This window comes from Mustela lutreola, chromosome 8, assembly GCF_030435805.1.
Source record: "Mustela lutreola isolate mMusLut2 chromosome 8, mMusLut2.pri, whole genome shotgun sequence".
Lineage (NCBI taxonomy): Eukaryota > Metazoa > Chordata > Mammalia > Carnivora > Mustelidae > Mustela > Mustela lutreola.
The window spans coordinates 145,793,225-145,809,832 of record NC_081297.1 but is presented as its reverse complement, the minus strand read 5'-3'; the positions used below and the strand labels follow the sequence as shown (position 1 = coordinate 145,809,832).

General features: G+C 58.5%; 1 protein-coding gene across 1 annotated transcript; it reads right to left on the bottom strand.

Annotated features, from left to right (window-relative positions):
* Positions 1–1,153: 1,153 nt before the first annotated feature.
* TSPO (translocator protein) lies at positions 1,154–11,825 on the bottom strand. Its single transcript, XM_059187194.1, has 4 exons — positions 11,731–11,825; positions 3,742–3,955; positions 2,003–2,141; positions 1,154–1,487 (listed from the first exon to the last, which is right to left on the bottom strand). Exons 2-4 carry the CDS (start codon positions 3,921–3,923, stop codon positions 1,299–1,301), a joined length of 510 nt encoding a protein of 169 aa, XP_059043177.1. The 5' UTR covers positions 3,924–3,955; positions 11,731–11,825; the 3' UTR covers positions 1,154–1,298.
* Between the last annotated feature and the right edge of the window lie 4,783 nt (positions 11,826–16,608).

Genomic DNA, 16,608 nt, shown 5'->3' with positions numbered 1-16,608 from the left:
ATTTTCCTAGCCATTTCTGTGGCTATGCGTGTCGTGTGGCCAGGAGGAGGCATGTGGGATACCGCTAGAGAGGAACAAAGCCACAGCGAGTGGGACAGACAAAAAAAGAACCTGCATGAGCATCACAGGATTAAAGAAGTCTCAGGGGCACGTAAGTGCTAAGTACAGCACATCTGAGGGGCCCACGGGAGCCTGGGATGACACTTCGGGCCCTCCCACCCAGACCATCTTGGAGAACTTTATAAATAATAGAAAGGATGATCCAAGAGTCCCCCATCAGAGCCCTGTCCTCTGGGGAGCATTGGAGAAAGAGCCTGGGAGCTGGCCGAGGTGCTGCCGGCACTCCCCGCCGGGCACGATCTGCCAGCATCCAGTCCCAGCGGAGGTGACAAGCCCTGGGAGAGAGCCATCCCTGCTCTTGGCCGAGTGTGTGGTCTGCTGTCCCTCCCGGAGCTTTCCTGATGTTGGAACTGGATCCCGTCTGAATGTGAGAAGGCAAAGGTCGGGGAGCCGGCAGCAGAGCACCCGGCCTGCCCAAATGACAGTGAAACACAACCCGTTTGCCTGTGTGAGTGACCAACAACCAAACAAAACAAGCCGCCAAAGACCCACAGGTCCCAGGCCCCCCGGTGCCCCAGTGCCCGGCGGCGATGCGGTGGAGGGCCAGACCACGGCTTCTGGCTGGAGTAGGGGTGTCGCCCCAGCGGGAGCCTGCCTGGGAGACAGGCCTCCACCAGCCTCCCCTGCCCCCAGCGGCTGCCTGCAGAGGACCTGGACGTGGACAAAGCTGGGGGGCTTAGGGAGTGGACAGGACTAAACCCCGGACCTGCTGTGCACCAGTCTACACAGCAGAGCCTGGGTGTGGGCTCCAGGCCGAACCTGAGCTGCTCTGCTCCGGGAAGGCCACCTCGCCTCTCAGAGGGTCTTGGGAGGGACCCGAGAAGCACTGGTGAAGCGCTGACCACATCTGGCAGTGGGGTAAGCACCCCTCCCTCCCCAAAGCCAGGAGTCCCCCCACCAAGTGAAAAAGCCACGGCCAGGAGGTTACAAACTTTATTTGGCTTCTAGCCTCCCGTGTTCTGAGAGTGCACTTGGAGCGGAGCAGGAAGCACAGGACGAAGCACAGAACGCCGTTCCTGGCATAGAGGCTCGGCCTGGGGCACCTCTGCAGCTGGTGGTGACCCCTGGGGCCGAGACCCGACAGACCCGCAGGCTGGGCGGCCACAGAAGCACATGGGCCGCCACCCCGGGCAGCATCTGATCGGCAGCAGCTGGGGTCTGCAGAGGACGGTGCACTTTCATTCGCCGAGCCGCCGGCCCCCGCGCCAGCTTCGGTTGTCCCGCCACACGCAGTAGTTGAGGGCGGCTGCGAAGGCCAGCCAGGCCAGGTACGGGTAGAGCAGGCGGGCGGCCGGCGGGCTCACCCGGTGCCAGGCCACGGCCGTGGCTCCTGCCAGCCCACCCGTCAGCAGGAGGTCCACCAGTGCCTGCAGAGACATGGACGGGGGCGCCAGGGACAGGGAGGCCTGAAGTTCCTTGTGCTCACCGGGTGCGTGTCCCAGCTGGCCTCTCGTGGGGTGCACCCAGGGAGCACTCCATCCCACCCTGAGTGACCCTGCCAAGTCCCTCCCTTGTTCTCTGCCTCGGTTTCCCACCTGTAAAATGAGGACAATCACCCCCGCCTGATCCATGCCATGTTAGGGACACAGGGCACCAGGCGTCATGTTTCCCCATACGATGGCCCTCAACCAAGCCAGTGAGCACGTCTGGTGCTGTCAGAACCCCGCAAGCCTCCTCCACTGGAGGAAAAGCAGCTGGGGGCTCCACAGGAGGCTGCTGGTCCCCTAAAAGCTCCTGCGAGATGCTTTGTGCCATCCCCTCCCCTGGATCTTCAGACCCTCACCCCATCTAGGATGTGATGCCCTGTGTCCCCCAAGGAAGGGTCACTCCTCCGCAAGCCATCTCCAGGGACCAAGGAGACTGGCCAAGGCCACACACTTACCCAACCCATTTGTTGGCTGCCAAAGAAGATGGGAGGCCATGCCCAGTTCAAGGCCAGCTGCCCGGTATAGAGACCCAGGGGAACCACAGCCTCTTCCGAGAAGCCTCCAAGCTCTTTCCAGACCATGTAGGAGCCGTACCTGAAACAGAGGCCATCAGTCAGGGCACCAGCAGGAAAGAGACCAAAAGCCTCCCTGAGCCATGCTCACCTAAGGGACAGCCCAGTGGTGGCTCGGCCATGCTCTCCCACTGACCACTGTGTGCCCTCAGGGAAGTTGCTTGACTTCTCTGGGCCTTTCTTGCTCCCAGGACTGCTGTGAGGATTTGAGTTAACATCCTGGCGGGGCTTAGGTCAGCGCCTGGCATGTGGGACACTCAGTAAATATCTACCATTATTATCATCACGATCTGGAGTGAGAAAGAGGCTCCTAACCTAGATGGGGCGCCCACACAGAGGACAGGACATTTCAACTGGGCCTTAGTGGGCAAGTAGGAGTCTGCTAGGGGGAGAAAACAAGCGTTTACAAACGCTTAGGGGCAGGTTAGGGGCCTGTGGGCCAGGAGGCTGAGGTCTGGGAGGCAGCAGAGAGGCAAGGCTGAAGAGGCAGATGGGGACCTGGTCATGGGGGTTCTTAGAACCACGAGGGGGAGGCAGTTACACCGCTAATAAGAACGAGTGGCCCCAGCATGTACACATGTGGGTACTGCTCTGGCTCTTTCCAAGTATTAACTCATTTCACTTTCATGATAATGCTGTGAAATGGGCAGTATTATCACCCCTGTGTTACAGGTGGGGAAACTGAGGCATGCAGCGGCAAAGTGACTAAGATCTCTTGGCAGGCAACCGGTGAAGGCAGGATTTGAACCCAGGTGGCCGGGGCCAGAGTCCAAGCTCTATACTCCATGAGAGATTTGACCTTATCAGTATCACTAAGTGTCTGCAGCGTCCCTCTAAGGAGAGACGAGGGTCACATTTGGGCTTTACCAGGATCTCACCGGCGGAGGAAAGCCAAGAAGGAGTGGGGAGGCCTGGAGGCTGAACAAGGAGAGGCCGAACCAGAGGTGCCTGGGCCAGGATCAGGGAGGAGAAAGCAGGACACAGGAAGAGCTGGGAGCCTGGCTGGGCAGGGCCCAGGGCTGGCTGGGGCTGGTGCCCACATGACCCCCAGGTTGTACAGACTATTCCCATCAGGACCCCATGGCATCCAGCCGGGTTTCTGCTACTTGCTCCCCAGGTGCCTGGCATCTGCAGCCCCACCCTGTACTGGGCTGGCATTAGACCCAAGATGCAGGGAACATTCCAGAAGGAGGGCAGGGAGCTGGCCTCACAGGCTGGGTGCAGTTCCCACTAGAGCCACCAGGGGGTGCCCTCCCCATCCTACTCTTCCTCTCCAGGGGTGTAGTCACAGGGTTTCCTGCAGGAGGCCCCTTGTCAAGTGGGTGGTCTTGAAAATTAACCCAGACCCTGGCACTGAGCTCAACAGCGGTAGCTAAGAGAATTGTTACTGTTGCTACCACTATTGGTCTTGGAAGCTGCCCAGGTCTGAACTTGACACACTGAGCCCGCCTCCCCCTGGAGTTGCGAAAACAGCCAGGGTGCCAGCCATCCGGCCCGCCCCTCCCTGGACGCCCTGGAGGAGAAAGTTCCTGCCCCGGAAAACGCCTGCTGCCACAGGAGCACATGGAGGAGAAGCTCTGCCCCCAGGCCTCGAGAGGGAGAGGATGGCCCAGCCCACCTACCCCATGGCTGAGTAGAGGGTGCCCCAGATGGGGCCCAGCGCCCAGCGGGGCGGGTGCCACGTGGGCTTCTGCAAGCTGGCATACCAGCGAAGCCTCTCCCCGCGGACGTAGTACGAGACCAGGAAGCCCCCCAGGCTGGGCACCAGGGTGAAGCCCATGGCGGGCACCCAAGGCGGGGCCATTGCTGCTGTGGTGGTTGCTGCTCTGGAAAGTTCTGCAAGAGAAGACAGAGGTGGGGTGAGGGGGAGGTGCTCCAGAACTGGGGCAAGGCTTCCCCCAGCCCTGGGCAGGGAGGGGCTGGGCACACCCGGGCAGATCCTGCCAGCCCCGTGCAATGGCTCCAGTGAGCACATTTCCACCCAAAATTTCCTGCCCCGCCCACCCCAAACCCAAAGGCTGCCCGGAGAGGCAGGAGCCTCTGGGTGACCCCGCCCCCACAGCCTGTCCCACCTCGGCTCCTCTCCCTGCTGCCAGCATCCTGTACTCTCTCTCTCACCCCCACCCTTGACCTTGGGTCTCCTGTCAAGTGACCCCTCCTCTGATTCAAGGCCAGTTCATGTCCCCTCCACCCAGAGAGCCTCCCAGCCCTTCCTCCCCAGCCCAACTGACAGCCCAGCGCTCGGAGAAGCCCGCATCGGCCCACACCCCGTGCGCTACCTTCTAGTACCTCTCATTCCCTCTCTCACCATTCATTCATTCATTCAATCATTCATTCATTCAATAACTTGCATCACAGAGCTTCGCTCAACTCCTGACTCCCCACTACCTCCCTGTGACCTTCGACTCTCTGGGCCTCGGTTTCCCCCTCTGTAGAGTGGGATAGCAACACCGTCTCCCTGGGCCCCGCCCGGTGGGGGGGAGGGGGTTACCCAGGTGCAAAGGTATTTTACCACCCCCCTAAAGGCCCACCCTAAAATCACCTTTCCTTCCCTCTGTGTCAGAGAGGGAAAGCAGCCTGCATGGAGTCACACAGCACTCTGGGGCCAGGCTTTGCCCAGTCAAAAAGCTGCTCCCACCCTGCAACCCAGGCTCACGGAGGTGGCAGGTGGGAAAGAACAGGAGTTTGTGAGAGTTCAAACTAGCGAGGGCCCCTCGCCACCCTGAGAGGCTCGCCAGGGGTTAGGCAGGGAAGGGCCCTGTGTCCAGCCTGGGAGCTGCCACCCTGAGGGCTGGGGACCCAGTCATCAGGTCTGTCCATCGCGCCCATCAGCTATGTCCCCTTCCCCAGCGGCCCTGAGGTCTGCTCGAGGACCTACTAGGCGCCCAGCAGAGGGTGAGGCCCAGCAGGCTGAACTGCTCATCGGGGTTGAGAGTCCAGAATGATGGCGGGCGGGGGGACCCTGGCCGGGCATCTCAGGCCAGCTCTGACTGGACCTGCTGTGGGATCCCCGGTCTGTGAGCACCCCGACTGGGACTCGGGTTCCCCACCATAAAATGAGGAGGCTAGGCCCCCACTGCCACTCTGATCCTACCTGGAGAAACTGGAGGTGTTTGTTTGCATGAGATAGGAAGCCATCCAGATCAAGTTCAGCAAACCCGCAGCTCAACCAGCTAGGGTGGGGGCAGGGGGCCCAGGGCAGACGGGACGGGAGACTCCTTGCAGGACCACAGAGCTCAGAAAGGGCACCCCCGGATGCGGGGTCAAGGAAAAGATGGCCCCGGCCAGGACCGTGAGCACCTCCCGCACAGGGACACAGGAAGGGAGAGCAGATGCAGGGGAAAGGCTGTGCAGTCATCAGGCCTTCGGAGCAAAGGGTGACGGCTGCCCTGGGGACGGGGGCAGCTGCCAGCCTGGGGCCCCGGAAAGCCCCATGAAATGTGAAGCAACCTTCATCCCCAACAAGCAGGGACCATGAAGGCCTGCTCAAGCCCCCAAATCCAGCTTTTGAAGACTCTAATAATGTAAAAATTGTCCTCAACATAACGTTAAGCAAAGAAAGAGGCATATAAAGTGGACTACAGAATCACCCCGATTTAAAAAAAAAAATAGATGACAGAGACAGGCATTTTAAAAACTAACATTCACGAAGGTGTTCTAATCACAGCCTTCATGATCACAGAGCTAACGCTGCTTGCCCTGCCAGGAACTGCCCCCTCTTATCCCACCGGCCAGCGCAGACCCGAGGCAGGGAATGGGGGAGGCATCGGCCCAGGGCCCCTCGGCAAGCGGGCAGCTGGGGATTCTAAGGGCTGCCCTTGGCAGTGGGAATTCTGTTTCTGTTTTCTAAAAATAGAATAAATAGGTAAAATTCTGTTTATCGTTTTCCAAAAGGTCTATAATGAGCTTCATTTTATTTTAAAGATTTTATTTATTTGAGATAGAGAGTGACAGAGCACAGCGGGGTGGGGAGGGTCAGAGGGAGAAGCAGACTCTCCACTAAGCCGGGAGCCCGATGTGGGGCTCGATCCCAGGACCCCGGGATCATGACCTGAGCCAGAGGCAAGCGCTTCTCTGACTGAGCCGCGCAGGCGCCCCAACGAGCATCATTTTAAACAGGACGATGGGAGATGCAGATTCCAGCTCTGCCCTCTAGTGACTGACTGACTCCTCCCTCCTCCGGCCTGGGTCTTCTCACCTGTAGCATTGGGACAGTCCCTCCATCCCCCAAGGCCGAGACCCAGGTGCGCTGTGAGGTGACTGTTGAGGGCTGGGCACGTGATGCGGGCGCCCAGCGGTCGATGTTCTGTGCTCCTCCCTCCCCTGCCCTCCTGCCCTGCCCGCCGGCTTCCGGGGTGCACAGGACTGTCCCTGGGTGAGCGGGAGGGTCTGTTTCACCACCATCGGACGACGCTGGCTCTGTGCCCCTGCCAGGTGGGGGTGGGTCTCCAGACACATCCCGGGACCCGGCCGCCCCGGTGGGCTCACCACCGGGTCACGTGGCGCGGGCTCAGGCCTCCTCAGCAGCCGCGGGGACCCAGCCCTGCCCTGCCCGCCTAACAAATGTCAGGTCCACAGCGAAGCCACAGCGTTCGGGCCACCACTGGAGCTGTGGTCAAAGCCCGAGGCCTCCCCTGGAACGTGCCGAGGCTGGGCAGGTGGGACACCTCACGCCGTCCTGACCCTCACATGCAGACAGGGAAACTGAGGCCCACAAGCTGAGAGGAGGGGCTGGAGGGTCAGGCACCAAAGCGGGCCAGACCTCGAGTCTCCTCAGTGTCACCCTTTGTCCCTTCTCCCACAGCACGGGACGGTCCCACTTTATACCCACTTTGTTTCAAACGGAGGGTCCCCTTCACGCTCTGAGGCGTCCTTCCTACAGGCGCTCAATGTGAATGCCGCCAGGGCAAGACACACGAGCAGCCCGAGCCCCTGACAAGGTCTGCAGAGGCGGACAGACGCGCTGTGGTATTCTCGCCGAAAAGGCAAAACCCCACCTGGCGGAGCTCCAGGGGGCTGTGGCGGTCAGAGCCACACCACTGGTGACTTCCCAGCGGGGGGGGGGGAGGACTCTCTCTACTACTTTGGAACCTTCTCTGTAAGTCTAAAATTGGTTCAAGGTAAAACATTAAAAAAGAAGTGTCCCGGGGCGCCTGGGTGGCTCAGTGGGTTAAGCCGCTGCCTTCGGCTCGGGTCGTGATCCCAGGGTCCTGGGATCGAGCCCCGCATCGGGCTCTCTGCTCGGCAGGGAGCCTGCTTCCTCCTCTCTCTCTGCCTGCCTCTCTGCCTGCTTGTGATCTGTGTCAAATAAATAAATAAAATCTTAAAAAAAAAAAAAAAAAAAAAAAAAGAAGTGTCCTGGTTTGGATGACAGTTTGCACTGTCTCTGACCTCTGCCCGGACCCCAGCCCCAGCCCCCGCTCCCCCTGCCCCCAGGGCCCTCCGAGCCTCCCACTCCTCCCGACACATCACGCCTGCTCTGAGACTGTCAGTGGCTCCTGTCCCGGGACTTTCTTCTTTTTAATCAAGGTAAAATCTGCAGAACATGAAATTAAGCATTTAGAGCACACGGTTCAGGGACATTTGGCGCACTTCCGACGTCTCGCCATCACCGTCCATGCCACGCTCCAAACCATTTCCATCACCCAGATGAACGCCCGCACCCCCTGCAGTCACGCCGTGGCCCTCCCTCCCCCAGCCCCGGTTACCAGCAATCTGCCCTTGGTCTCTGCCGATTTACCTTTTCTGGACATTTCATGTAAATGGAATCAAACAGTATGTGGCCTTTGGGGTCTGGCCTCTGCCACCAAGCATGTTTCTGAGCTTCTGCACCCTGCAGCACCGGCCCATATTTCTCCACAAGGTTCCGTGGGCAGGAGCACTCCTATCCCAGCCCGTGCCCAGGAAGTGCCACACAGAACTTGCCCGCGGTGCCCGCCAAGTGGGCCCTAGAGCCCATCAACTGAGCCCCCTGCTGTACAGAACAAACCACAGCCCGCAAGAGGGTGGTGTCTTTCCTAAGGCCTCGGTGACAGAGCAGGGTCTGAGCCCCGTGTTCCTGCCCCCATTCCGCTGCGCTTTCTAGACCCTGGCTGTGTTTCACGTTTCATGAGCCTCGGGGATCGGAGAGTCTGCCCAGCTCACAGGTCAAACACAGAAAGGCCAGATGCCTCACCCAGAGAAAGCCCAAATGGGGAGCTTCCTGTGGCCTCTCGGGGACTGCCCAGCTTCTGAATCACCCCACTGCGGGGCCCACCAGGCTGAGTCATGCTCAGCTGGACTGGGCTGGGCTGGGCGAGCCCAGGCAGACCCGAGAGAGATCTGCTCTGGGATGGGGTCCCAGGGAGGGCTGGGGAAAGTAGGGAGCACCTGTGACTGGGAAAGGACTCGGTAGAAGGGCAAAGCCACCCACATACCCTTGACTTCCATCAACAACAGCAGTGACTATGAACCCAAATGTTGGCTTGCCTCCAATTTGTTGTGCAATCCCAGGCCAAAGCTCCCCTCTGGGCCTCAGTTTCCCTCACATCAGGCAGGTACAACCTGTCCTGCCTGCTTTGTGGGGTCATCGGTGACTCAAACAAGGAACAGACAGTGAGTGGCTGTGGCTGTCCGTTCTGGGGTCACTTGCCCCATTTCCTCCAGGGGAAGAAGCGGCCCCGTGGCACAGACCCAAGGCTGGAAGACATCAGCCAGGCGGGCGCTGGACGGTCAGCGGGGCAGAAGCCTTCACACACGGCTCCACCCCCGGGCCTGGGGCCACTCACCGAGGAGCGCTTCCAAAACAGAGGCCGAGAAGAGCCAGAGCAGAGGGCTCAGGACCTGGGATCAGGAGAAGGTTCTAGGCCTCTGGGAAAAGAGCAGTGACCATGCTGGCTCACCCTGATGCTCAGACTTCACTCACTCCTCACGGCAGCGGCAGGGGTGGCCACCAGCTGCTTCTCTCTTGGGGGCCCCGAGCCACACCCTCCTGGCCTCCACAGGGGACACTACTAGTCCCACTGTCCAGATGAGGACGCTGAGGCACACGGAGTCCCAGAATTTTCCAGGTCTGTGTGACTCTCAGGCCCTGGGCGCTCCCACCCCTGAGCAGGGAGTCTGCTGGCCTCAGATCTGGGCCACAAGGCCACTTCACCCGATGACCGTGTCACCTCCTTCTCATCGCAACATGGCACTCGGCCTGCCCAGAGGGCTGAGGGGCCTCCCACCCTACCTCCGCGGTCCTGCCCTCTGCCCCGTGTCACAAGATTCTCAGGGCCAAGAGGCTCACTCCCTCCAGCACCAGTGTCCCAGGCCCCATAGGGCATTAGACCCCTTCTCAGCCAAGGGCAGCAGTGACAGGAACTGAATCCTCTCCGTCCTCCCAAGGAGGTGGGGGCGCTCAGGATCTCCTGTCCTCAAGCAGTTGCACTCCTGCATCCGGGCAAGAGACTCCAGACCCATTTCTGGCCCTATGGTCCCACCTCCCAGGCCTCTCTGTCCCCATCTGTAAAGTGGGGGCTCGGCTAGTGAGTCCCTGGGGGCCCCCCGTTCCCCAAGGCCTCCCCTGCAGAAGGTGGCAGAAACTGCCCCCCCCTACACACACACACAGAACAAAGAGTTTGTTTCTCTGATTCTCTCCTCCTCCCGCACTGTACCCGGCCCTCCTAGGCCTCATCTCTCACTCAAGCCACGAGCTGTCCCCTGACTGGTGTTAAGGCTCCTTTTTTTGGTTGTTAAACTTATTTATTTTTTTGACAGATGGAGATCACAAGTAGACAGAGAGGCAGGCAGAGAGGAGGAAGCAGGCTCCCTGCTGAGCAGAGAGCCCGATTCGGGGCTCGATCCCAGGACCCTGGGATCATGATGTGAGCCGAAGGCAGAGGCTTTAACCCACTGAGCCGCCCAGGCGCCCCGAGGCTCCTTTCTTTTCTAAAATGACTCACTGCTAATCATCTGCGTTAGAACTTCTGTGAATCTTTTTCATTATGCAAGTACCCAGTACACCAGCCAGCAGGTGGGGAAGGGTCCACTGCCAGCTGGTAACCAGGAGGTCTGGGACGGGGTGGGGCTGGGAGGGACAAGGGAAATTTGCTCCACGGAGACCGACTCCTTTTCTAAATACAAAGAGCATATTCAGGCATGGCTGCCCAATCAGAAATAAGTAAAGGGAAGTACAAATAAAAGAAACAGATTCCGAAACAAAATAATGAAGATGCAAGTGTATATTGGGAAAGGGAGGCTCCCTCCCTTGGAGCCCCAGCCCCTCACCCCACCCCTGAGCAACCCACGGTCAAGGGTTTCTGGCTGATTCAGCCCCTGACACAGCAGCACGCAGCCCGCGGAGGCTGGAACCCTAGTGGTTCAAGCCCTGCCCCCGCCTTGTCACTATATCACCGTGGACAGGGGCTCCTGGGTGAGCCTCAGTCTCCCTCAGCTCAAAGGGTCCCCTCTGAGCCCCCCTCTGGGTGTGCTGCGCAGCCATCTGTAAACAAGCCCCCCGCCCCCCCTTCCCCTTGCTCCTGGTGTCCTTCCAAGGCAGTGGACAAACAGCGTTTCTCCATGAAGCAGACGTCCAGTGCGATGCCCCGCAGGGCTCCCCACTTCACCCCACGGAGGAACCGGAGGATCGAGGCCCACACTCCGCCAGCCAAGTCTTTTGGTCCACGGCCTGCTGCATGCCAGGCACCTGGCACCCTTCTGTACCCTTTCGGAACACTGCAGCCTGGTCCCTAGGGGAGGCCCCAGCCCAGCACCGCCCCCCGCCCCCGCCCCCGCCTGTAGAGCACATGGCTGGTACGGGTCCCGCGACGCACCAGCAGGCCAGCCAGACAGGCTCCCCGGCCGGCCGGGCCAGCAGGCGGGTTCCCAGAACTCTGCAAGGTGTTCACGGCCGGAAGCCCCAGCGCCCTACCGCTGCAGGACGGCAACGGGCAGGCAGGTCCCAGGCCACCTTCTGCCCACACCAGACCCCTGTCCAGGCGACCGCGCACCCGAGCACTGAACTGGGAAGCTCGGGACCCGGTTCGAGGACACTCGGGGGCCTTAACTGGCTGTGCGCAAATAGCCTGCCCAGGTGTTCTGGGTTTCCCCGCCTAGAAACGGAAAGTCTCAAGCGGACCCGGAGCCAGGGCACTTCGTGACCTTCTCGGTGCCCCGTTCGGCCACCTCCGCCCTCCCCGTCCACCGCCATCCGGCTTGCTCAACGGCGGAAGGGGCGGGAATCGGGACTGTCGGGTCCCTCCCGGTGGCTCCGCTTCCCGCCAGACCCGAGCGGAGGGGCGGGGCGCGGGGGCGCGGGGGCGGGGCGCGGGGGCCGGAGGAGGGGCGGGGCGGAGCCGGGGCGGATTGCGCCCGTTCCCCTCCTCCGAACTCCCGCTCGCCCCGGGAATCCCGCGGCACAGGAGCCCTGACCGCGGAGGTGAGGGTCCCGGCAGCCCGCCACCCCGGCACCGAGGCCCCTGGTGCTGCTCCCCTGCGGCCCGCTAGGGTCCCCGCCCCGCAGCTCCAGCCTGCCCCCTCCTGCCTCCGTTTGCCCCGGGGCCCCGCGCCGGCGTGCGGGCGCTGTCGGGGGTCGCACCTGCGCGGGGTCGCCCCGCCCGCCGCCCCCTCGGCGTCGGGTCCCCACTCACCAGCGACGAGGACGCGCTCCGGGAAGCCACTGCGCGGCGCGAGGTGGCGGCCCAGGTCCCCGGCCTGCCCCGCCCGGGCCGCGAGGCCCCGCCCCGCGCCGGCCTCGCCCCGCGCCGGCCCCGCCCGGCCTGGCTGGAAGCCGCGGCGGCCGGAGAGCTCGCTCGGCGCCTGCTCCCCTCTGCCTCTACCTCCCCGGCCGGCCCCGAGCGGCTCTGTGGCCCTGGTCCTTCCCGTGGCCGCCGTCCCGGCCGTGTCACCGGCAGGTCGCTTCTTCTTGAGACTCACCTTTCCCGTTTGTAAAATGGGAAAACAGGGACCGACCTCAGAGAGGGGAACTACAGCGCTTGAAAGCAAAGCCCTGAACGCCGTCCCACACAGTAGCCCTGGGCTCCCATCGCCAGAGGAAAATCCCAGTCACTTGAACTGGGGCCCGGGGCCGGCGGCAGGCGGGGCTCTGAGTCCCGGCTCAGACACTCTGTGACTGGTTCTCTCCGCCTCCGTCTGCTCATCTGTAAAATGGGCACAACATCGTGGGACTAATGAGGATGCTACAGGGTAATGGAGCAGGCCGCCCTGCAGACGCTGGGCACTCAGTGAGGGGAGACTGCAACCGTCACGGTCCAGAGGTGGCCTCCAGCTGGCCGGGACACACCCTGATGGGCATGGCACCTCCAGCAGCAGGCCTTGGACCCCTCAGCTCGCCTGTGGGTGCTGCTTTATCACTGCAGCCCAGGGTCTGTTCTGGCCACCTTGGGCTAACTTGGTCAAGCAGGGCCCCGCAGCCTGCAGGAGCCAAAGTGGCCCAAACCGCTCCTTGGGGGACCATGTGAACTCTTGTCCCCAGCCATAGCGGCTAGCCTCCTGGACGGCAGACGGAAAAATTAAGCCCTGCCATGTTGGCCATTGTGAGCCCTTCCTGCTTCGACTGCTTTGATATAAAGACAAGCATAATCCAGTCTGGACTGTTTCTTTTTCTTATGATTTTATTATTTTTAAAAGATTTTACTTATTTATTTGACAGACAGAGATCACAAGTAGGCAGAGAGGCAGGCAGAGAGAGGAAGGGAAGCAGGCTCCCCGCTGAGCAGAGGGGGGGGGGGCTCAATCCCAGGACCCTGAGATCATGACCTGAGCCAACAGCAGAGGCTTTAACCCCCTGAGCCACCCATGCGCCCCTTTCTCCTAATTTTTAAAAGAAGTTAAAACATTTCCCTGGGTCCCTGAAAGTATTGTGGCCCTAGGCACTGCACCCGCCCTACTGGATGAACTCGGTCTGGCCACACCTCCCAGCAAGCTGCCAGCCCTCACCCTCTTCCTGTAAGGAGGTGCCTGTGGCTTGGAAGACCCCGGGGGGAGGAGACAAGGCAGCTTCCTCCAGCCTCACCCCTACTACACATCGGGCTCAAGGAAATTTCTGCCCCCAAGTGTCTGCTGCATGCCAGGGCCAAAGGGAGGGGCCGAGAACAAACACTCGAGGCTCCCTGCCCTCCTGAAGCTCGCACAACCTACGGGTCAGAGGGGTTCACACTGGAGGTCTGCATGCAGATGCTCCCCCCACTGGTCTTGGAAGCTTCCCCTTACTGCTTTCTCCCTCCTGTCCAACTCCATGGACCCTCCGGAGCCTGCGGAGCAGCCACTGTCCTTCCTCTGAGCAGCAGCCGCAGCTGGCCCCCAGCTCCCCTCTTGTTCCTGCCACTCCCCTCCTCTGGCAAGGACCCTCCAAAGCTCCCACTACTTAGGGTCCTGTCCCATCCTTTTCCCTGGCCCTGGGGTCAAGCTGACCACCCCACCCTTTCCCACCTTTATGCCCTTGTCTAGGTCACCCCCGACCCCACCCCCACCCTGGGCAAGTCCACATGTCCGAGTTGGATGGCTCTCCAGTGTCATGCCAGAAAGCTCTTCCAGAACCCCAAGTCTGGGCCACCCCCATTCTAAGTGGGCAATGACTTCTGAACTCCATAGCACTAAACACAGAGCCTCTCTTGGGCATTTGGCATATATACCTAAGCATCTCAGGGCGGCCAGGTCTGGGCCAAACCCTAGAGGATTTGACACAAGCAAAACCTACCTCTGGGGGCGCCTGGGTGGCTCAGTGGGTTAAAGCCTCTGCCTTCTGCTCAGGTCATGATCCCAGGGTCCTGGGACCGAACCCCGAATCGGGCTCTCTGCTTAGCAGGGAGCCTGCTTCCCTTCCTCTCACTCTGCCTGCCTCTCTGCCTACTTGTGATCTCTGCCTGTCAAATAAATAAATAAAATATTAAAAAAAAACAACAACAACAAACAAACAAAAAACCTACCTGTAGACTCCATTGATCTAGGAACAAGGCATGGCAACACCCTCCCAAGCCCCAGAGGATTAACCCCACTTCACAGGCTCAGAGAGGATAGGGAACATCCCAGGATCACACAGCTGGTCAGCCTTGGAGTCAGGATTCCCATTCAGGTACCCCCAGGATCTGCACTCTTAACCGGTGGGTCATTCAGCTTCCGGTTTCCAAGTGTGATTCAAGTACAGTATATCCTTGTATTTCATTTATGTATTTTATTAATTATATGAGTGACTCAAATTTATTGCAAAGGAATTGGAAAATACGGGGGAAAAAAAAATAAAGCAACTTCCTCTCCCACCGCCTAGAGCAAAGTACTGTCAACACTTCAGTGAGTGTTTGTATGACTTTTTCTTTTTTAAAAAATATTGTATTTATTTATTTGACAGAGAGAGAGCAACCGTGAGCTTGGGGAGAGGGAGGGCCCGAAGGAGTGGGAGAAGTGGACTCCCTGCTGAGCAAGGAGCCCAAGGCGGGGGCTCAATCCCAGGACCCTGGGTTCATGACCTGAGCTGAAGGCAGACACTTAAGGACTGAGCCACCCAGGTGCCCCTGCATGAATTTTTCTAAGCATATCATACCTATCTTTACAAGAATGCCTTCATGCTACAAATGATTTTATAATTTTTCTTCCCCTTACAATAAATCAGATGCCTCTTTCTACAGTAACAAACATTTGCTGCCTTGGTTTTCTTAATTGTGAAATGCCCCATACAAACAGAAATGTATATAAAACACTGTATGCTTTAAAATAATACTTAAAAGACACTTGAGTGTCCACCCCCCAGGTTAAGGAACAGGTGATTGCCAATGGCCCAGGGGCTTCCTGGTATTCTGAGTCCTCCGTTTACCCCAAGGTCACCTCTCATTTAACTTGTGAGTTAAACATGGCTTTGCTTTCCTTTAGAAATTTTTTTTTTTGAGATTTCATTTATTTATTTGAGAGAGAGAGTGTGTGCACACAAGCAGGGGGAGGGGCAAAGGGAGAGGAAGAAGCAGACTTCCTGCTGAGTAGGGAGCCCACTGTGAGGCTCAATCCCAAGATGCTGGGAACATGACCTAAGCCTAAGGCAGATCCTTAACCGACTGAGCCACCCAGGCACCCCCCGCTTTAGTATGTTTAATTTCCAAGAGATTCTTATTTGCTTTCTAAATGTTCTTTTTAAATATACCTTTCTGTTCATTTTTCATGGATACAGCCAGTTCTCTTACCTCTCAACTATCTGTGATAGTTTTCTTTAAAAAAGTTATTTTCTTCTCAGTATCTAAATCCTATGCATTGTGGGTTTTTTATTCTTGTTTTCTGTTTGTAAGAGGCTTTCCTCAGATGCTTGGGAATTCTTGGCTGGCTGCTCATGATCAGGCGGGAAGAAAATAAGTCTATCCATGGCATTTGTTGGTTTAGCATCACTGTAAGTTGGAACCTGGGGGCCCATTTGTCTGGGTACTTCCGGGACTGTCAATGTCTTTCAGATTTCTTCTTGGACTAGTCAGATTCCCCAGGGTGCCTCAGTCACTTGTGTGGAGGGTAAGGTTCTAGCTTTGGGTTTCTGGGAGCTTAGTGGGGGAGAACACCCCGCATTCAGTATTCACCTGTTTTGGCAAAGTACCCACATTCAGCTCTGTCCCTGGCCCATCCAGCCCTTTCCAGAGCTAAACCCCAGATGTTTGCCAGAATGAAGGAGGGGCATCACTTAGTGGCTAGAGACAGGGTTCTAAAGATCTGCTCTTCAGAGATACCTTCAAACAGTCCTCTTTATTTTAATCTTCTTTCACCCTTAGCTCTACAAGCGGCGAGAGCTGCCGGTCCCCAAGCTTTTGAGAAGGCTCTTGTATGGAGGACGGTGGCTCAGCTCTCCACACTGTCCAGAAGAATTTGGTTGTCCGGGGCGCCTGGGTGGCTCAGTGGGTTAAAACTTTCGCCTTCAGCTCAGGTCAAGATCCCAGAGTCCTGGGATCAAGCCCCGCATTGGGCGCTCTGCTCAGCGGGGAGCCTGCTTCCCTTCCTCTCTCTCTGCCTGCCTCTCTGCCTACTTGTGATCTCTGTCTGTCAAATAAATAAATAAAATCTTTAAAAAATAATAATAATTTGGCAGTCTGGAGTCAGCTAAGTCAGGTAATACTGGTCTTCCGGCTTTTCAGCTCGAAAGGATTCTTTCCTTTCCTGTTCTCCCCGTCCTTGTGGATTAAGGTCTTTAGAAGGTCCCCCTCCTGCGGATTTATGGGCTTCCGCAGGTAGGACAGAGTAAAAGCTGGCACCTTGTACCCCCTCTCCCCTCCGTAATATGTGTAGCATTCCTCAGGCACTCCTGACTGATATAAAACGATAAATAGTTCACTTGCAGGGATCGCAATCCTGCGGAACAGGAATCTCCCTTGCCCTACAGATGTCCTAGAGACCTAAACAGGGAGGTTACCTGATCAATAGCACAAATTTCCAGAGGCAAATAACTCTCAGTTCCTGAAGCCCTAATGTCCCCCTCCCCACCATTAACTGGAGGAGACTGAGGTAGAAGGGAATGTGAATGACAGCAGGATCATAACACCGCA

Bases quoted from the DNA above. Each gene is read 5' to 3' on its own strand.
- TSPO (XM_059187194.1), bottom strand. From the start codon at position 3,923: ATGGCCCCGCCTTGGGTGCCCGCCATGGGCTTCACCCTGGTGCCCAGC. The intron at 2,142-3,741 runs GTAGGTGGGCTG...CCTCTGTTTCAG, and splicing joins ACCCTCTACTCAGCCATGGG to GTACGGCTCCTACATGGTCT. The intron at 1,488-2,002 runs GTAAGTGTGTGG...ATGTCTCTGCAG, and splicing joins GCAGCCAACAAATGGGTTGG to GCACTGGTGGACCTCCTGCT.